This window comes from Lasioglossum baleicum, chromosome 19, assembly GCF_051020765.1.
Source record: "Lasioglossum baleicum chromosome 19, iyLasBale1, whole genome shotgun sequence".
Taxonomy (NCBI): domain Eukaryota; kingdom Metazoa; phylum Arthropoda; class Insecta; order Hymenoptera; family Halictidae; genus Lasioglossum; species Lasioglossum baleicum.
This window is the reverse complement of record NC_134947.1, coordinates 905,738-928,491: the sequence shown is the minus strand read 5'-3', so window position 1 is coordinate 928,491 and position 22,754 is coordinate 905,738. Positions and strand designations below refer to the sequence as shown.

Sequence of the window (22,754 nt, the reverse complement as noted above, 5' to 3'; positions counted from 1 at the left end):
ATTTCATTATATATGTCTAGAAGAATTAATTTGTATTTGATTGGTAGTTTTAGAAGGATTTCGTAATCTAAACCGTCTGTGCCTGGAGCTGAACGAGTGTTTCTTTTATTGAGAGCAATGTTAAACTCGGCAAAGTCAAATAGTGAATTGAGAAAATCGTTATCCTTACAAGTAGGCAATCTATCTGGATCATCAGAGACCCATGATGGACTAATTTTGTCTAGAGCTTCCCTGATTTTGGTTTCAGACTGGTGATTCTCAGGAGTGTGACAAGGTGTTAATTTAATCCATTTGTTCTTTAAGATTTTGCTGCGGTTCCAAACATATTTTTTACTGGTGCGGAAATTAATACTCTTTGCAAAATCTCTAAAATTGTCTCTCTTCTTTTTTTTAAAAGTTTTTCTAGCAAGAGCCGAAAATTTTTTATATTCTATGTAATCATTACTGTTTTTAGTAAATTGCCATTTTTTGAAAGCCGCTTTTCTGAGCCTTTTGACCTTGTCACACTCCAAATCCCACCATGGTACCGGATTTCGATGGACTTTGTCATTAACAATTCTTTTTTTTGGGGTGTTTGCTATTACAGCATTTGTTAGTATATTGGTGAAAATATTATATTTTTCAGTTGCGGTTAAAAGGTCGTAATCTGTTGTCAAAAATCGATCATAATTTTTATCTAGGTTAGTAGATACTTCATCCCAGTTTGTTCTTAATGATTTTAATCTGAAGGACTTTTTGTGATATATACTTTTTTTAGTCGATACTGTTACAAATAAGGGGTAATGATCAGAGCCCCAAGTTTCGTCGTTTACTTCTACATTGATATTATGAGCTATGTTTGCTGAAGAAAATATAAGATCTAAATTGGACCTTATATCATTATTAAATTGAAAATAGGTAATAGATTTTGAATTATGAAGAAATAATTCAGATTTGTTATAACTATTAAAAAGTCTTTCACCATTAGTATCATTGTTTTTGCAATTCCAACTTGTATGATGAGCGTTGAAGTCGCCATCAATATTGCATGTTGACTTTTATCTACCTGAGTGACTATTTCGTCCCACTGAGAATGTGAGAGTGTTGAATGGGGAGCTCTATAACATACGAATATATCTATTGCGGGGTTTATGTTAGTAATTTTTATGCCAGCTAGTTCAACAGATTGATCAGGACACTTTATATTTTGAAGTTCAAAGAAAGCTAAATTATTGCGAATTAGAATAAGAATACCACCCCCTCTTGAATGCAGACGATCTTTCCTGAAGGTCTTGAAACCAGCAAAGTGAAAGTTTTTATCCGTTTGAGATTCTTCTGAGAGCCAGGATTCTACACATATAAAGATGTCCAGATTGATGAGGATATTGGGAAGTTCTTCTTTTCTTCTTAAGATGCTTCTTGGATTCCAAAACAGTATATTCAAATCCTTATGATGATAGGTGGTCATGATCGGATTTATAGAATGTTCTTTTATTAAAGGTGATATTTTAAATGTTATAATTTATCAGAAAATAGAGAGTGGTTGGAGTCGTGATCAGAGTCAGACATATTTTGTAACAGAATTTTCTTTTTAATTCTCGTGCATCTTGATTTTAGACTTCGATCCTCGATATGTTTATGAACTATGTCAATCATTTCAATTAAACCATCTATATCTTTGGTGAATTCCAAAGCAACTTCTAATGAATTGTGTTGTCCTCGAGACTTTTCCAGAAACATTTTAAAATGGGTGTAGTCCAAAACATAAAGATTAGGAGATTGCTCCAAGATGTCTTTAATTGGCGTAAGAATTTCATCTATATCCTTGGTACAGTTTTGTGAGGTATCTTCGCCAGTAAGTTTCTTTTTCTTGGTGATCGGTTTTTTGAAATTATCGTTGTTTGTCGTTGGTAAGGTAGGGGATGAGCTTCTTTCGTCAAAAGATCGATTTGTACATTCGTTTAACTTGGAGTACAGGATTTCATGAGAGCCCTCCGATGACGTGGATGATGGAACAGGTCTTTTAATACCTTTTTTCTCGTTATTTATGTCGTCTGTATTTGAGAGAACATCCGGTGAGTTGTCATTACTATCTTTGTTGACAGTATGCATCAATTCGTTAACCGTAGGCGTATTCTGGATTTGTTTCGGGCATGACTTTGCCACGTGCCCGTTCTGTTTACATATGAAGCAGCACGTTGAATCCGTGCTCAAGTAAGTCCAGTATGTTGTGTTGTCGTAGGTTATTTGTAATTTGTCCGGAAGAAGGTGCTCGTCTTCTTCTTTGATATATATTTGGCGACGAAATGAAAAAATATGAGAGCGCCCAGGTTTGGTCAGCCCTGCTCTAACGTAATTCATTTGGGAGACCAATCTAATGCCTTTACTTTTTAACAAATCGACTAATAATTCGTGTGGTATGATCGGACTTACATTGGAGATGACAACTCTCTTATTTTTTTCCATTAGAGGTCTAATTGTTAATAAATGGTCCTTTACTTGTACTGACTTATTTGTTAGATTTTCTACTAAAGATCTGCTGGATAAAAAAGCACAAACTCTGCCTCCTGAGATTTTTGATATAAACAAGATGTTTTCTATGCTCGTAATATTTTCCAAACCATCTAAATAGTCATCGTTAGTAATTCCTTCGATTGAGTCCATTATTATGGCCTGGTCCTTTTTTGGTCGAGTACTGTATGCTGTCACTCCAGCATAGGTTTGCATTACAGATGGTTGCATTGTACTTTGATTTTCCATATTGTTATGGCCCCTGTAGTCAGAAGCCACAGCACTAACCTGGTACAATTTTTCGAGACTGCGACAGCAGTCCGAAACTTAAAATTCAACAAAACCACTCCAGAAACTATTTCACTCTATAGTACAGTATAAACTCGTAGCAACTCGCAGTCAAATGACTGTTCACCTTGAGAGCGCGACACGAAACACGTCTGCTCACTACGGTGTCTCAGACACCACTCCTTCCCATGTCTTAATGGACATTTCATCCCATTTTAGTGCGCACAATCTCTGCTCCAATGGGAATTCGGATAAACGTCTTTTTATATTTTCAAAGACGTGGTCTTGAAATCCAGTGTTCAGATTGTTAATTGCAATCCACTTTCGCACTGTACTTTCTGCGGGTAAATGACATCCGCTTTTCCTCAATCTGTTGTACGCGGACGGAGAATGATAAAATATCATTTTCGCCAAATCTTGTTCGTCCGTCGTGTACGGCGCGTTGTGCTTCTTCAGCTGCAATTTTACCATCGTTCGTGAGGCTTTGTTCACACATTTTTGTCTATCCAAAAATTCATCCACCGTTTCTGCTGCTTTGCTAACACGAACTTTGGCTGCCATCGCTCTTTGAAGTTTTTGCTTATTGCATTTCAATGCGAGCTTCAAATCTGTTATTTTCCTTCTCAATGTGCGATTCATCTTCTGCAATCGTGTTGCGATTTTATCTTCTGCAATCGTGGGGTTTTTTGGGGTCCTTGTCTTTCGTGGTAGGTAGCTTGTGGACGGTTCAATATCTACCCAGTCCATTCTATCGTCCTCAGTTTCTGAGAAATATAATGTCGTCTTTCCATAAACCTTCGTCGGAACGTGAACATTGTAATCCTCTTCAGACGTCACGATATCCTCCGTTCCTCTCTCGTGTCCATTATCTTGCTCCGTGTTGCATCCCTCGATGATTTCAACGTCTTCCTCTTCGACGGTGTATCCCTCGACGAATTCACTTTGTTCTTCTCCCGCGATGCATCCCTTGATGATTTCAACGTCTTCCTCTTCGACGGTGTATCCCTCGACGAATTCACTTTGTTCTTCTCCCGCGTTGCATCCCTCGATGATTTGAGGTTCCTCTTCTTCCACGTGATATCCCGCGATGACTTGACGAAGTTCCTCTTCTTCTCGACATTGTCCCTCATTTTCCCATGGTTTGGGCACAGCACTCGCTTTTAATCTCGGCCTTATATTCGGGCGGGAACTACTTTCAGTCCTGAACATTTCGGGCGAGAAATGTTCAGCACATATACCTGTAATGTAAAATTGTTTAACCTTTGCCGGCCGGATACATGGTCCAAACGAATGGAAAATCTATGAGCTGAATTAGATTAAAGAATTCTAATGACAAAGAAATATTTTTTGTACCCTATTAATGCTTTAATTTATTCTTAATCGATATATGTTAATAATAATAATTTGTTTCGGCTTCGCAGCGCAGAAGTGGAATATATGTTAATATTATTCTTAGTATAATCCATATTTAATAGATAAAAAAGAAAAAAATTAATTCGAAAAATTCATTTTTAATGACTAGAATACTTAATCAATCTTTATTATTTTTCCAATTGACATGAATGTGACAAACTGTAAATGTATTCATTTTTTAATGAAAATTTAAATGTACTTACCCACTCGACTTAACGTTGATGCGGTATAAGATTTTAATTTTGGATTACCTATGAAAAAAGTAATGACAGTTAAAGAATATTTATTCATGTATACGATCACATAACAAAATATGAATATTTCAAACATGCAACGATTTAACAATATTTGCAGTAAACATTCAAACTAGAATAAACTCCGGGATAAAAAGATAGCACATCGTCTGTTTCTTCTCATTTGGTAGAATAAACTGACGAAAATGAGTATTTTAATATGTCAACTCGATGGAATTAGGACCGTTCCTAGTGGTTTTATTCATTAAAGTATCCTCGAAATTTTTATTCAAATAATTTTCTGCCCATCACCGCACTAGGGCGACGAAGCGACGAGGGCCTGGGACGCCTTGACCAAGTGGTGCAATAAACACGGCCTGCAATCCCCCGGCCAGCCAGGTAGCTTGAATCCGACGAAATGACCCTACTCTTTTATATTTTTCACTTCCAAATATACATGTTGCAAAAAAAGAAATGGAGCTAACAGTTAACTGATCCCCTCATCCTGTCCTAAATAACAGGCGACAATAGGCGTTCATTTTGGTTGTCTCACAAGTTTTTAAGTTTACTGGTATTTAGGATAGGATTAAGAGGTTATGATTAGACCTAGGGCGACGAAGCGACGAGGGCCTGGGACGCCTTGGCCAAGTGGTGCAATAAACACGGCCGGGCAATCCCCCGGCCAGCCAGGTAGCTCGGCATGAAACAGCTAAGGAGCGAATGCTGAACTTATTTATTTTCCGCGCTGCCCTCACGAAAGTCACACGAGCCAATTCGTGACGTTCCACAGTGCGGACAAACGTGGCATATCTCACTACACGTGTATATCACGATGTACGATAAATTCCTTTGGCAAAACGTTTTATTAGGTGGTAATTGATATTATTAATCATATAACAATAATTTTTATGCATAATTATTGTTAATTTTTGTTTTAAATTTATTAATTTTATTGTTACATTTTATTTGTGAATAATTACTATTGCATTTACATTAGTAACCAAATTTAGATTTTTATAAAAAATTTTACCATGTGTCGCACTCTCTAGACTCCCAAAAATCAAATAATATTACATTAATTGTAAATCAGTGTTGCAATAATAATTCTGTATAATGGAAAATGCTCACCAAGGTATATGCATTCTTTTTACATTTAATAAAGTATATTTATTTTTTGTATAAATTTTCAACGGCGGTTTTATTTATTACTTGCATATAAAACTTCAAATTAACATATCTCGAGAAAGGCAAAAAATATCCTGAGATTTTGACATATTCAGATATATTACTTGTTATAGTTTAAGAATTTCATAGTTTAGTCTGCAACTAACTGCAACCCTTAATTTTATAAACTTTTTAATAAGTGCCCGTACCATGCCTTGATGTTTTATTGTGGAAAATTCGTTAATTTCTTTTTAAATTTATTAGTTATATCGTTAAATTTCATTTTCTGCGAATAATTACCAATACATATACATTCGTAAACAAATTTGGATTTTTGTACAAAATTTTGCCATTTGTCCGCCACAGAAAAATTCTATATTCGTGTATATCACGATATGAAATACATTTCTTTTGCAAAAAATGCGTATTAGGATGGAAATTGTTATTAATAATCATATAATAATCATTTTTATGCATAATACAATTTTGCAATAATTATACAGGGTGGACGATTTGTCCGAAGAGATTGAAATATCTTGAGAACTATGCATCGGATCAAAAAAAGTGGGTAATGAAAGTTGTTCGTGTCGAAGGGGGACATCCAATGATACAAACTCGACCCCCCTGCCGCCCCTTGGGGGTGGAGGTGGGGTATGATAAAAAACTTAAATGGGAACCCCCTTTTTTTATTTTAGATTTGGATGCTCCTGAAAAAAGTACCCCAATTTGACCTACGAGTTTTTAAAAATGCTATTCAATAACACCATAATTGACTCCCCACCCCCACCTCCTGGGGGTGGGAGAGGGAATTATTTCAAAATCTTCAATGGGAATGTCTTCAGATACATCGTCCACCCTGTATATCAACCATTTGTGAGGATAGAGACGAGGATGCATACATATGTGTGTGTGTGTGTGTGTGTGTGTTTGTGAGAGTGGCCGTTATTTTCCATGAATATCCGTTAAATAAATGAAGATCGCGCGTCTGTAAAAAGACGATTAGCCGAAGAGGAGGGATAAAATAAACAATTGAGGAAGTAAAATTAAAATTGTTGAATTGAGAGTCAGTTACGAGCGAGTTTTCATAAAGAGCATTTCACAGATTTATCAGTCTAGAGCGAGTAAAAGTGTAGAAAGAGTGTCAAATTGAAAAGTGGAATCAATTACTATTGCATTAACTGTAGAGCAGTGTTGCAATAATTGTTCTATTCCAATAAACCTGTTAGCAATTTAACAGAAAAAGATCTATCACTTTGATCTATAAGGAACCCAACATTTCTGGTTTGTTGTTCATGATTGATATTTATTTTGAAATTATTGAAATTCTATAAAATGGAAAGTGCTCGCCAAGGTATGTACACTATTTTCACATTTATTAAAAATAGATTTATATCTGGTATAAATGTTCAACGGTGGGTTTATTCATTACTTGCATACAAAACTTCAAATTAACATATAACAAAAACGGTAAAAAATATTCTGAAATTCTTACACATTTAGATATACATATTACTTGTTGTACATAGTTCAAGAATTTTAGAGTTTTTTGCAACTAACTGTTGTACTTAATTTTATATACTTTTTAATGAGTGTTCCTTTTTTCCTGTAGGATCTATTGTAGAAGTAAAAAATTCTGACTTACTTAATATATGGATTTCAAGTGATAAGTCAGAAAAGGTATCAAACATTTTAGTTGAACTAAAGAGACGTTTGAATATCAATACATGTTCTACAATAATTGATAAGAAGCTTCGGGAAACTTGTGAAGATTAACACTTATCGTTAAGTAAAAAGTGGAGACTTTGCAAAAGGGTAAAAATGTATCTTACAAAAAGATACCATTCATGGCTCTCCAATAATATTAATATACCTGAAGGCCTTTTCATTGAAGAACAACGTATATTTAATGAACCACAACCTGGTCCTAGCCATGGAAGATCTCTCGTGCCGTTTCAGTATGCCTCGCTGAGAACCAAAAAAAGGCGGGTTGTGAAATGACAATATCAATGAAAGTTATTAAAAACTCTCGCTACAATAAGCGTTCAAAGATCAAACTTTCTCAGACTCGATTTATCACCGAAAAAATTCCTGCTTTTCATAATGATGTCCTGGAAAACCTACTGAAGATTAAGTGCCCAATTTTTTTTTATATGAAGAATGTATATCTATGTTGAGAACGCACCAGGAATTAAACATCATTGTTCATAATTTATTATAAAAAAAATATTTAATCAACTAAGGAAAATCGTCAAAGTTTTTCACCTTTGACAAGGGATAAAGTTGTCATTCGTGTCAATTCGTGTGTTCTAACAAAGTGGAACATTTTCGGCAAGATTTCTTCTGAAAGATCGTGCAAAATTCAGATCCCAACTAATCCCAACTCCGAAGTTATGATAGTTTAAAGCGTCGCGTGACACGCAATACCGCGGCGAGTCGCGTTGCACGAGTCGCATTGACGACCACTCTCAGCGGCTTTTAAGAGTGTAAAGACCTAACCCAGGCCTATCTTATGAATTTTTTAGATTATGACCGTTGATAAACATTCGAACTTATGCTAGCTTAGTTGAATCATTTGTATTTGAGAGATCATAGTAATAGCATCACAGCAGGTTTTCCATATTTAAAACCTGTATTTTACCTTTGTTAAGAGGAATTATAGTATACATTTTTGTTTATTAATAGATAAATACAGTCACAAGCAGAAAATCCAAAAATATGAATATTTCAAACATGAAATAACCAAGTTCAGCAATTGCATTTTTAGCGATTTCACACCAATACATATACCTGGCTGGCCGTCGGGTTAAGGTGAGCGCATACTAGATGGTCGCGGGAAGGCCGCGGGAAGGCCAAAGCCGCCGATGGACGCCCAAAGCCGCCGATGGACGTCCACGCGGGAAGAAATCTCTAGCGGGCCGACGGCTCCACAGCAGGGAGCAGGGCTCCCTGAAAGAAAGGTCCCTTTCCCTAAAAGAGGTGGGGAGCCCACGGAGACCTTTTTTTCTGCCACGCACAGCAGGTAGCCCTGCTCCCTTGCCGCATGGACGTCCATCGGCGGCTTTGGGCGTCCATCGGCGGCTTTGGCCTTCCCGCGGCCTTCCCGCGACCATCTAGTATGCGCTCACCTTTACCCGGGTTTATGGCATTGCTATTGTGTTCTGGGCTGAGGCCACAGGGCTCGACTCTTGGGCCTCGGTACGTATTCGTTCAAGTCTCGAGCTGGCTAAAAGGATCTTAAAGGATCCGAGAGAATCTTTTAATTAGATACAGACCTTACTTTTGTTAAGAGGAATTATAGTATACATTTTTGTTTATTAATAGATAAATACAGTCACAAACAGAAAATCCGCATGATCAATTGATTGTAGTCAGTAACTTTGTAAAATATAATACTTGATCTCGTTTGAATATTTGTGATTCTTTAAATAAGACACTAATAACACATTTTTGTTATTTCATTACATGTAATAAACTTCATTTACTAAAAAATTATGGATTACTCTTGTGTTTGAATGCCTGAATAGCCAGTTTTCAATTATTATTTATTATTCACACGATTTTTCAGACATTTCCGGTGGTGTGACAAAAAAATGTTTCCTACAAAAAGCAATCAGTACATAGTCTTTTACAAATATCAATACAAAAAAATTCAAAAAAAATCTTTTTTCAATAAAAAATTGTGGTCACCTTCATTATTTATATATAACTATATATTTTTTATTCAATAATGTTTACCCTATTTAATGTGGTCTTTATATATTGAAATAATGGTGAAATAGGTGTGAACAGCTAGAACGTCGATTTATAACAGCTAGAACGGGCCATTTAGCTGGACAAAATTATTCTAGCATTATTTTAAGATTAAAGCCGTAGTTAAGTAGGTCATTAGATTCGTCTTGACATCAGCTACAACAATGTGTAATAATAAATACTTAGTGGCGTTTAAAAAATTAACATAATTATATTTTTTTATTAAAAAAAAAAATTTTTGTGAAATGTTTTTATTGGGATTTATAGATGACTGAGTATCGATTAACTTTTGTTTGAAACATTTTCTTGCCAGCAAATAAACAATATATTTAAGTTTTATTTGAGTTTTGTCCTTTTGGTTCATGCTGGTATCCATCATAGAATGAAAAATTCCACAAATATTTCCACTACTAGATGTTCACAACGAGATATACTAATGAATAGTGAGGTGTCGAACGACGATGAAGAAATACGAAGATGAAAAATGAGTTGTTCGTGGGGGTATATTTTATTATGGGGTGATAAAAAGGGAAAAACCAACAGTGATTCTTCTGACCTGGTACCTTACCTCTCATTTACCGAAGCGAGAAATTTTCTGCGAAATTTCCATTTTTGGGTTTTGTCCAGCTAAATGGCCCGTTTAGACCACTGTGCGGCGCGGCGTTGGCCGGCAGTGGAGTGAGTAGGCACTTAACAATGAGCGCACAGGCGAGTCTTGACAGCAAATGCGGATTTTTACTGTACATAGTTAATAAATACTAATCATGTACTCACCAGCTCTTGCAATCCATTGAGCACACAAGGGATTGTCACTTTTCGGGAAATAGTACAAGTGATGTCCGTCTTTCCGGTTATTGCTGCAGTCCTTGTACATGCATGTATACATAAGTTTCCGCGATGATATCATGGATGAAGCCATATCGTAAGTCCTAGAGCAACCTGAAAGAAACTAAAAAAAAAACGCACAAATCCGCGAACACTTACGAATCCGCGAACACGCACAAATCTGCCTAGTATTCGGCAAAAGTCTTAAAAAATATAATAAACAAATGTTAAAAGAAAATAATGAAGAAATTAATAGAAACGAAAAAAATGAACTAATAAAAAAAAAATGATAATTAACAGTGAATGAAATTAATATTAATGTTAGTTGGCTTGCTAGCTGATGACACGTGAACTGTACGGAAAATTCAGTAGTTGTCGGTGCGGTGCTTTTAAGCTAACTGAAGACATTTGTCTATATCAGTGTCGCCAGAAGATAGCGAAGCGCTTTTCCCCTTCTACTATCCCATTCCCCTACCATGGCTACACTCCAACGCCCTCACTAAGACCGTAGACTGTAGACCACGGTGCCCGTGCCGTAGACTGATCTGGTTATCAGAGAGGGGGTAAACTGTATTCCTCTCGATGTCCTCGATCTGGCGACAGTGGCCCATATTTCGTTTGACTTTTGATAAGTGGAGAAGCTGCGTGGTGCATTGTGGCGAAAATCGGCATCCCCACAACATTTTCGTTGTTTTTCTAATAAATTTAGATAACATTTATCCGAGCAGATTTTCTGTAATTTTAATCGAGCATTATTAGAAAGCGTTTATTTACGCCTTGCATTCATGAGACCAAAAATAGCAAAGTTTAATTTTTGATTTAATATCCGAAAATTTAATCGCTTATTAAATAGGCTGCGGCTGCAGCTCCTGCACCATTGTTTCCCTACCTTGGAAGAAGGCATTGAATTGATTCAAAATATTGACGACATAATCCAGAAAGTGGAAATATCCTTTAACATCGACTTTCTTCATTAAGGAGGAATATCTATGTGCCAATTCCGAATTTTCGGAAAACGCCTGCTCGGTTAAAAAATGATCTATATTGTCCCAAATCAGTAAAAATCGTCTCAAACACTGGTGTCGACAAAGCCAGCGTGTGCCCGACAATTTTAATATTTTTAATGGAGAGTCATCAGAACACTTCTGAAATTGGCGCAAAATTGCAGCCCGTTTTGGGCTGTTATTGATAAAAGAAGGGACACCACGAAGTAACTCGTCGCACTCTTTGGGAAGTGTAGCACAAGCAGCACTCACTGCAAGTGCTACCGAGTGGCAAATGCACGGCATTGTTACGATTTGCGGGTTTTTTTCAAGAAGCTTAGTCTTGAATGATGAAGAACGGCCTACCATGACAGAAGCATTGTCACAACTAAGAGCCGCGATATTTCTCAGAGGAATTTGCAATTCTGAGCAATTGATTTTCGAAAGATTTGAAAATCTTTCCTGCTGAGCAATCGCTGGCGTCAAGATGAATTAGTTGCAACAATTCTGTCGCAACAGACAAATGACGTGGCTCAACATATCTGACTGCCAATGTCAGCCACTTGTCATTTGTCGAGTCGGAAGTCTCATCCTCGTGAACAGAGAATTTACAATGCCGTACATTGTCTGCAATGCGTTCAGTCTCACGAACGCACAAAACATTTGATATAAGTTGCCCGCACTTTCTGCGGCTAACTTTCATTCCCTGTAATACTTTGGGCTCTTTGCCTATGTCTTGCATAATGGCAAGAAAATGGGGGGCGGCCGAAAGGGGAATATTGTTCTCGGTGAAAAAAGCTGCGTACTTAAGTTCGGCAACTTTAATTTTTTCGTCGAGTGAACAATCTACTACTAAAATCTCTTCAGGTTGGCTAATTCCTGGGGCAGACTGTGCAGCATTTGCCTGAAGCAGTTGTTGCATATTCTGCACATGAAATTGCCTGGACGCATGCCTCTGTATTTCGGACAGCCCGCATTCGAAAATCTTATTGCAGACTTTACAAAAACATTTCGACTCGTCCGAGGCCAAACTTCTTCCAGCCAAACCTTCAAGGAGTCGTCAGCGTCATACCAATGACGCTGAAACCTTTTCTTACTTCTTTTGGCGCGTACACCAGCCATTACCACAACCACAGATTGTATAAACGCGACGGCACAATATACCCACTAATCGCGTAATACAATATATTGCTACCGGAACGCGGACACTATTTACCTTAAAAATCTCACGTTTGTACGAAACTAATCGCTGTGATTCACAGTCATGCAGTGAACTATTCACGACCAGGTATTCCTAAGAACTGAAGTCAATCTTTTCCAATGCTACAATTCCACCCCCATTTCGTTTGCGGACCTCGTGATGGGTTTTTCCTTAAAAACGGGTGCGATTTCGTCCCTTTAAACTTGTACTCTTTAAGGGGGTAGTATATTCTCGATTTGTAACTAGAAAATACCTAGAATTTTACTAGAAAGATGGCTCGAAACATGGGTTTGCGCGCTTCGGTTGTTTGACCTTATACGAGCATATTTTGAGGTGGGTGAGGGCTCATTCTAAAGAGGAAGGTTCATCACACCCCGCTCTGGTCATGATTTTAACGAGATTATGTTTATATCTAATAATATGAGGGCCCAATGTAGAGTAAAAATCTAGGAAAAAAACCAGCAGATTTCAATGCATTTTTCTGTCTCCAAAAGATTTTTTGACTTATATGATGACCATAGCGGGATGTGATGAACCTTCCTCTTTAGAATGAGCCCTCACCCAGCCCAAAATCTGCTCAAATAAGGTCAAACAACCGAAGCGCGTAAACCTACTTTTTCGACCCAAAATCTAGTAAGATTCTAGTAAATAGCAAATGTCTAGCAAATAACTAGAATCTTACTAGATTTTCGATCGAAAAAGTGGGTCTGCGCGAATCGGTTGTTTGTCCTTATTTGAGCTAATTGTGGGCTGTGTGAGGGGTCATTCTAAAGAGGAAGGTTCACCGCATGGTGCTCTGGTCACCCCATCATTCAAAAAGTCTTTTGGAGACAGAAAAATGCATTGAAATCTGCTGGTTTTTTCCCTAGATTTTTACTCTACTTTGGGCCCTCATATTATTAGATATAAACATAATGTCGTTAAAATCATGACCAGAGCACCATGCGGTGAACCTTCCTCTTTCGAATGAGCCCTCACCCAGCCCACAATTAGCTCAAATAAGGACAAACAACCGATTCGCGCGAACCCATGTTTCGAGCCATTTTTCTAGTAAGATTGTAGTCCCTTTCTCGTTACAAATCGAGGGTATACTACCTCCTTAAGGAATGAAACTTCTACCAGCCAGACCTTGAAAATTTAAAGACTCGCCAGCGACAATGGGGATTACCGCGTCATGGTCCCGCGTTAATCCTTCTAAGAGTCAACCCTCAATTATACTTTACGAGTCTTTAAAGGGAGCAAATCGTAGCTGTTTTTAGTACATTAGACGGTAATCCCCATTGTCGCTGGCGAGTCTTTAAATTTTCAAGGTCTGGCTGGTAGAAGTTTCATTCTTTTTCAGCTATTTATTTTTGGGGTTTCAGTGACTCTATTATCTGTCTAAATCGCGCAAAAAACAGCTTTCTGAAAAATAGCTTCGCTGTCGATCGCCCAATAATGACCCGACCATAAACCGACTGTAAACGATTATTTCGAATCCACATTTATTAAGATTAAGATTTTTAAAACTAAGAAAATATAAAAACACTATCCGAATACCCAAAGTCACAAGTTTTTCATTGAATTATATCATAGTGTAACCATAAGAGTATTTAATAAAAATAATTATTAAAATAAAAATAAATTTTTTAAAAATACCACGTTTTTAAAATGGACTAAAAAGTATAAAATAACTTTTCCTAGCCCCGTACAGATTCCTAACCACGTACACATAATCCTGAAAATTTGTGATTGTGAATTTTTAACATCTACGCAAATACTTGTAAGATTTAAAACGAAAAACGTGGGGCGCAAGATAATAGTGTAAGGAGTGTAGAGAGTAGAAGCCGTTGAGAAATCTCACACAACAGTTCATATCATTTGCGAAGCAATAAAATTTTTAGTAATTTAGGTGAACTATTCATGCATCAATTATCTATTGCATGCGCCCCACGTTTTTCGTTTTAAATCTTACAAGTATTTGCGTAGATGTTAAAAATTCACAATCACAAATTTTCAGGATTATCTGTACGTGGTTAGGAATCTGTACGGGGCTAGGAAAAATTATTTTATACTTTTTAGTCCATTTTAAAAACGTGGTATTTTTAAAAAATTTATTTTTATTTTAATAATTATTTTCTGCTTTTTAGTCTTGCGTGTGTGAAACTTTTGAATCGATTTTAAACATTTTTATGAGATTATAACAGAGACACGTAGTAAATTTCAGACGGTATTGCAACCCCGTCCTATCGAAAACAAACGCCATGGTAAAATGTCAAAGATAAAGGTTCGACGTTCAGTGGAGTGGGGATGAGTCAGAGTGGGAACGCCTAGTGGAGTAGGGAGCGCTGAACACGTGGACGTAGGGTTTCGCGGGGAGGTGAACAGGCAAATATTTAATTGTTATTTCTCCGAAACGGATAGACTTTTCAAAAATTTTTTTTTGAATAATGCATTGTCATCTAGTTCTGAGCCATGTAACCGATTTCAAGTCTCTAGCTCATCAGGAAGTTAGTTTAAAATCAATTGCAAAATTTGCCACCGAACAAACAGACAAACAGACAAACAAACAAGAAAGCGAGCTAATAAAAACGTGGTAATAAGTACGTACAAGTGTAATTGGTAAAAGAAAGGAAAAATATGATATTAATAAAGTAATTCGATTTATTTGTCAGTAATATTTAAAACAATATTTTCTCGTCAAATAACATGATAATTGTTTATATTTATTTGTTGTACACGACGAAAATTGTTTAAATAATAAATATTTATTTGTTTTAACAATCGTTTAAGTAATCAAATATTATTGGTTTAAACATTTGATCAAATAATAAAAATTTAACTGTTTAAACAATCGTCTGACGTATCTGGAAACATACGGATGTTATTTGGATGTACGGCTGGATATATTCAGGACGCAGGACATTTATATGAGGTTTATAGGACATTTAAATTTAATTTTAATTTAACATTTAAATTGATCAAAATTCCATTTATTACAAACACATTAGGTACATAGTATAATACAATACAATCACGCATATACGTATAACACTAATATATACAATAATACATAACAATATATTTGTAACAATATACTTATCTATATGTATATGTATATTTATCACAATATATTTATCTATATAATTATAAAATATAAATTTTTAATTTTATTATTAATATAAATAAAATAAAAACTTACCTGAAATGGCAGTGACAAGTTTTACCAACACAATACCAAGTCATCGCAAATCAGGAATTGACAGGTTACCTGAAAAATGGCAACATATTGTTACAAATAATGGAAATTATATCATATCAATAAAATAAAAACTTACCTGTGACAGTGACAAGTTTCACCAATACAATCGTGTGACAGGTGGCTGAAGTTACCGGATCATTCACACACGGTTTTTATATTACAAACACGTGCACAAGCGTGTGCTAAACTAACGTAAGCTTATTTGTACGGTACCCGATATGTACATAAATTAATATATACATAAATTAATATATATATATATATATACTTTTTAGTCCGTTTTAAAAACGTGGTATTTTTAAAAAATTTATTTTTATTTAAATAATTATTTTCTGCTTTTTAGTCTTGTATGTGTGAAATTTTACAATCGATTTTGAACATTTTGATGAGATTATAACAGAGACATGTAGTAAATTTCAGACGGTATTGCGACGCGTCATATCGAAAACGAACGCCGTGGTAAAATGTCAAAGATAAAGGTTCGACCGAAAATCTCGGTGTAACTGTCCCTTCGATTGGTAAACAAACATTATAGTATAATAATACGTAGTAACTTTGTAAAGACCGCACGGAGCTCAAACGCACACTGACACACACGGACGCACACTGAGCTCCTTCGGTGCGAATCAGGTCAGTGGAGTGGGGATGAGTTAGAGAGGGAACGGGTAGTGGAGTAGGGAGCGCTGTCGCGTGGCGTGGCGGTCGCTGAACGCGATGACGTAGTTTCGCGGGGGGGGGGGGGGGGTGAACAGGTAAATATTTAATTGTTATATCTCCGAAACGGATAGACTTTAAAAAAATTTTTTTTTGAATAATGCATTGTCATCCAGTTCTGAGCCATGTAACCGATTTCAAGTCTCTAGCTCATCAGGAAGTTAGTTTATAATCAATTGCAAAATTTGCCACCGAACAAACAGACAAACAAACAAGAAAGCGTGCTAATAAAAACGTGGTAAAAACCCGGAAGAATTCGAAGAAATACAGATTTCATATCGAAGCGTAAATGCGACCATGTTGAATATTATTAATTTAATAATGAGGTATTGTCATCAACACTATCTCCGATTTTTTCATATTTTTAGCTACAGGTATTATTAAGTGGGTATTCTAGTCTACACCACTAAAAAAATTGGTCTTTTATTTTTTGCATTTTCTGAAAGTAAACAGGACTTTTTGAACACGAGGAAGGACCATTGTATGGACCTGGGTTAGCAGACTAGTCGTAAGTATGCCATTCTCATATAACGGGTATGAGAAACTTTAAACACGCGTTTTTCTCGAAACAAAGTTTTTTTACATGGCTGACATGATATCTCACACTCTAGTGACTAGAGTCTAGTCGACCGATTGACTTCAAAGACGTACACCTTCAGTGGATGTGCCGATATCGTCGCTGAATCAGAGTTATAGGAAAAAATGTCTTATTTTTTTTAGCTCGCTAAACATGAAACAAGCCAAGAAAATCTCAAGAAAAATGCCACGATATGTTGGTGAAAGTTCCATAAAAAATGTTTACACTTCTCGGCGTTCGGAAATACTCAAAGAATAGCATCCCTGGCGTATAAATGACCCTCGGCAGACCCGTGTTGGGGACTTATATCGATAAATAAAATACGTACCCCCCATTTCAGGTAGAGACGAGTCGAGCGGACCGCTATTATGAGCCGTTGTCTATACCGCTGGTCTCGAGTTGGTATTTTTACCAGCAGACTGTATACGACTAAATGACCCTATTTATACCTCGAGAACAATATTAAACTCTGTCTCATGAGAGAAGGGACTCGTTTCGCGCAGCTCGACTGAGGCAGCGGCTTGCTGCGAACCTCCGAGCTCCCACTCCACTACCCACTCCCCACTCTACTCGACGCGAGTATTCATGTACACGGTGTACCGGAGTGAAACGGGTTAGCATGAAATGATTCGGAATGGGAAATCGGGACTATTTGCACGCGTAATAAATAATATACTTAATTTATTTGTATAATTTGTACATTTTTTGTAGATAAGTGTTAATATAATAACACATACCTACAAAAAATGTACAAATTACGATTTACACACAAAGAATATGATTGAATTATGTAAAGACTTAATATATTTTATTTAATTTTATATATAATTTGTACATTTTTTGTAGATGTGTATTAATATATTGTATCTACATAATTTTGACACTTCAAAAACACTGTGCAAAGACAAGACAAAGAAAACTGTGGAAGCGTGCGTAATGCAGTACACCTGAGTACACCCGGTAGAACGCGAATGAGGCAGTCTGCAGCGCTGTGGCGCGTGGCGTCGCTTCAGTGCCACTGCGCGCATGCGTTGTGCATTGGGAGTACTAACAATCAGGGCGAACCTGCGCAGCGAACGACACAAACTGGTCGTTACCCAAGTCCCTTCTCTCATGAGACAGACTTTAGTAACCACTCTTGGCCATCGATACCTTTTTAATGAAGAGGTAAAAACCCCGAAACCCTCATCGCACAGTGGGCCCAAATGCCAATCTAGCTGATAAAAAATCATAGTGATCAAACGCAGCTTCTTATTGCAACTTGTATGGAGTCGTTGTAACCGGGAGACTTCAATCTTTAAATTTATGGTAATTTGGACCACAAAAAATTTTTTAAACTTTTTATAGTCATTCACATTAATGTAATTTTAGAGAGAAGGAGCATTTCTGCGGAAATTAAAGTTACTAGCGTTTTTAGTCACAAAATGAACTGAAACGGACACTAAAATAAAAACCTCATATATATTTACAAACATACACACTTGATTAGTTTTGTACACACATCCATGCACTGAATACACACCTACACTATAGGAGAGATACTGACGATCTCTGGACAGGGAAATATAGCCATTTTTTCCAAAAATTCGTGTTTGTTACGGGAAAAATCTTACGACCGAGGACTATTCCTCCCAACCATGATTGAGACTTCTCGGCCGCAGCCGAGGCCCCGCGGTCGCGCCCGGTCGCGGTCCTTATTTTATGATAGACAGGTAATTACCAGTTACTTGACTTGCACAGAAAACCGAAAGTCTTGGATTCTAAAAACATTTATAATAACCAGAATCCTGTTCAGAGTTTTCATCGATTACGGAGTGTTCATCTATCGCCGCGTGGACACACAGTTATCAATGCTTGTCATATTTACTCGTGCAATTTTTACTCTAATCCTGTCAATTTTCAGAATATTAAAAAAAATCTTTCACAAAACATTCTATATATCAAATACAATTAAGTAAGTACTATAAGGTATCAGTCTTTTAAATCTTATACAGCCATCCTATTAATTTATGTGCTGTCACAAGAAAACATAAAATTCCGTTTTACACTAGAAGTATTAATTTTATGACCTACATTGATTAAACATTTTTTACTCCTCTCAGTCAGTACTATGAACCACAAAAATCTTAAACCCTCTTTATGAGTGATCGCAAACTGTCCCAAACTTTAAAGTTACATTAAACAATTTCTGGCAAATTCTGGCAGCTGATTTTTACAAGAATTAAAAAACAGAGTCTACATTACGAAATCAAACAGGAAATTCGACGAATACGCGTAAATTTGGTTACTTACATTCGATAAAACTGAAATGCATGAAGTAAAAAATTGTCTACCTTTGAACACGGGTATTTGGAAAATTCATTAACTTTTGCAAATTCTGTAATTACAGAATGAAAGTACGTACTTTCTTCTCCAAAACCCATGAAAGGCAAAATATTCGCATTTAATATTAACGTTTACCAGTAGCAAAAGCACTGACCGTTCTGGGGGACTCTTAAAGGCCGCAGCGACTATAGACATTTGCGTAAATATTACCCTATATAAAAAGTATTCAGAGCAAAACAGAATATAATTTAAACATCTACAGGGATTTAAGAATAGAAACAAATAAAAAAGTAAGTAATAGTATATGATTGAAAATACGACTTTATCAGTTAGATTGGCGTTTGGGCCCACTGTGCATCGGTTTGAATGGAATGAAGTCGTTCTTTACCAGCGCACTAGTGTCAAGAATGGTTCTTTATTACTTTACTGTCGGTGCCACCAAGAATGACTCGGACATCTTTCTATGCCTCAATAGCAATGATGTGTTATACATATACTTTGCAGACCTCCACGGTCAGTTGAGAGCTGCAGCAATTCATCTCGGAGTTTTCCCATCAACTCGCACACCGTGTGCAGTGACTCTTTGACCTTTCTTCTATTTCCATGGTGGACATATTGGAATGGATTTACGAAAAATGGATTTTTTTAAGATGTTAGAAAAGTCACTTTAATAGATAATGTATAAGAATTTTTTTTTTAAATTACTATTGCTTGGAATTTTGAAGATAAATGGTTACGATTTAACAGGTTACGATTTTTAACTTTTTTATCTGTGCCTATAATGAAAATCTAAGATATGCCTTCTAAACAGAATTGGGCAAAATATGTAATTAGATACAAATTTCGGATCACGAATAATAGATACAAAATTTGTAATTAGTTACTCTCGAAGATATAGATACAAAAGTAACTTGTATCCGACGTTTAATTAGATACTCTTGTATCCGAAGCAGAAGGATCCGAAGCTACGGATACATTTGTAACTAGTTTCTGTATCTTATTCAAAGATCCTTTCGGATCCTTCAAAATCCTTTTGACCAGGTCGAGGCTTGAATGAACACGTTCCGAGGCCCGAGGGCCGGGGGATTGCTCGGCCGTGTTTATTGCACGACTTGGCCTAGGCGCCCGAGGCACCGATGATGGGCAAAAATATTAAATTAGATACTTTTTCCAAGATATCTTCACTAGTAAAAGCAGTAAGCAGTGACCGAATTCTATCGAGTTTAGACTTTTCTTAATCGGAAGAACGCCACGAACTGTCTCGTGGCACTTTCGTGAGGGCATCACGGAAAAATAAACAAGTTCAGGATTCACTTGTCAGGGGTTTCATGCCGAGCTACCTGGCTTCACGAGTCGTGAAGATATCTTGGAAAAAGTATCTAATTCAATATTTTTGCCCATCATCGGTGCCTCGGTCGCCTAGGCCGAGTGGTGCAATAAACACGGCCGGGCGATCCCCCGGCCAGCCAGGTAGCTCGGCATGAAACCCCTGACAAGTGAATCCTGAACTTGTTGATCTTTCCGTGATGCCCTCACGAAAGTGCCACGAGCCAGTTCGTGGCGTTCTTCCGATTAAGAAAAGTCTAAACTCGATAGAATTCGGTCACTGCTTACTGCTTTTACTCGTGAAGATATCTTGGAAAAAGTATCTAATTCAATATTTTTGCCTATCATCGGTGCCTCGGGCGCCTTGGCCGAGTGGTGCAATAAACACGGCCGGGGGATTGCCCGGCTATTGTACTGCTATTGTGTTCAGGGCTCAGGTCTAGGGGGCCCAACCCTCGGGCCTCGGAACGTGTTCATTCAAGCCTCGAGCTGGTCAAAAGGATCTTGAAGGATCCGAAAGGATCTTTGAATTAGATACAGACCATCTCTCGTCGCCAATTTTTCCACGCTTCTCCGAGCTCGCGTTTCGGTGGACCGAGTAGCTGAAACGCGAGTCGGGATAAGCTGAGTCAACGATGGAAATGATCAAGATCCGCTAATGTAAGTTTAATTAATCATTTACAATTCAATCAAATATGTTTTTTATTTAAATGTATTAGATAATCAAATATTTCATAAATTTAATTTTTCTAACTATACAATCTATTTAAGCAAGTACAGTTTTTAAATATGTTAAATTTTGCAACAATCGTTTTGAAACAAATCAAGAGTTTAAAACAAATATTTTTTTATTAGTTAACATCTTTTTTTAACAGGATCTTGCAAGAAAAATTGTCTAAACAAAGTATATTTTTGCTCAGATAAAAGTTTTCGTATCCTTTTATAAACAGAATTTTCTAGGTAAATTAAATTGTTTCAACAAATATAATTTTTTGAACATGTAAATAATCTGTATTATTTTTTAAATAGGTTTAAGTAGATTATAATACATATTTAAATAGAGTAAAAAAAACCTTCAGATTTGAATAATAAAATGCATTTTCCTACCCAGACAACCAGGGCTGCACCGGGCAGCAATGTCGCGTTTTGGATCCCAGCTGCCGCGAGGCTGCACGGAAAACGGTGGGGGATTTTGCCTCACCGTAAGAGGGCAACACAGTCGCGCCAATGTTTCGAATGCCGTACGCAGCGCCGTACAGGCACGTACAGGCCTTCTACTAGGGGGCAGGGGGTCTCTCGCCCCGGTAAGGTGATACAGAGCTGGTCGCGCTGATGTGGATCTTCCACATTAAGATGTCGGTAAAGTAAATGTCTATTGTACAAATGTGTAGCAGCAGCAGCAGCAGCAGCAGTCTTTCATTTTACTGACAAAATTAATATTTTTATTTAAATTACATACTACATACTATCAGGTCGTTCGGAAAGTAATTTCGTTTATCGTGTAGGGATGGCAATGATTCCGTTTGTCATTACTAGACTGCGGATCTTTATGCAAAATAAAAAATGTCAGCGTCGATTACAGGAAATAGAAACTAAATTGAATTGAATGTTATTTCTTCAGCAAAGGAGAAAACGAAATGACTTTCCGAACACGCTAATACATTAACATATTACAATAGGAGAGCTGCATAAAGTCTAAATAAAATCAATCTTATCATTATCATACAAAGAAACATTTACCAGTTACTTTTAAGGTTCGGTAGGTGTAGAGGGTTGAAACGTCTTCGTGCAAAAAAAATGTGTCGTAGAAGGGAAAGGAAACTTAATTTATAATTTTCGGCTCGAGCGCGTTTCAAGCTACCCGAGTGCATCGGGCTGCCCGGGAGTGTCTCGATCTCGTCGGACGGGTTCGGAAAGAATCGGACAAATTCGGGCGAGCGAGTTTTCGCGCTACTCGAGATTCAATTCTGCGTTCGCACGAACTTGTCCGCTTCTGTCTGACGTCTGAACGCGCTCGACGAAGTCGAGCCACTCTCGGGCCACCGGGCCACCCGATGGTGTGTCACGGATAGACTGCGGATCTTTCTGCAAAATAAAAAAAGGTCAGCGTCGATTACAGGAAATAGAAACTAAATTGAATGTCATCTCTTCCCTTAATGATTTTAATAGAGGAGAAATCATATATTGACATCTTCAATTTTAAAAATTTTCCAACAACTATCAA

The 22,754-nt window shown here is 37.0% G+C and overlaps 1 protein-coding gene across 1 annotated transcript; it reads right to left on the bottom strand.

The window, feature by feature from the left end:
- Positions 1 to 2,930: 2,930 nt before the first annotated feature.
- On the bottom strand, positions 2,931 to 12,841 carry LOC143218560 (uncharacterized). The gene is made up of 2 exons (XM_076443792.1): positions 10,090 to 12,841; positions 2,931 to 4,077 (listed from the first exon to the last, which is right to left on the bottom strand). Exons 1-2 carry the CDS (start codon positions 10,255 to 10,257, stop codon positions 2,938 to 2,940), a joined length of 1,308 nt encoding a protein of 435 aa, XP_076299907.1. The 5' UTR covers positions 10,258 to 12,841; the 3' UTR covers positions 2,931 to 2,937.
- Positions 12,842 to 22,754: the final 9,913 nt, after the last annotated feature.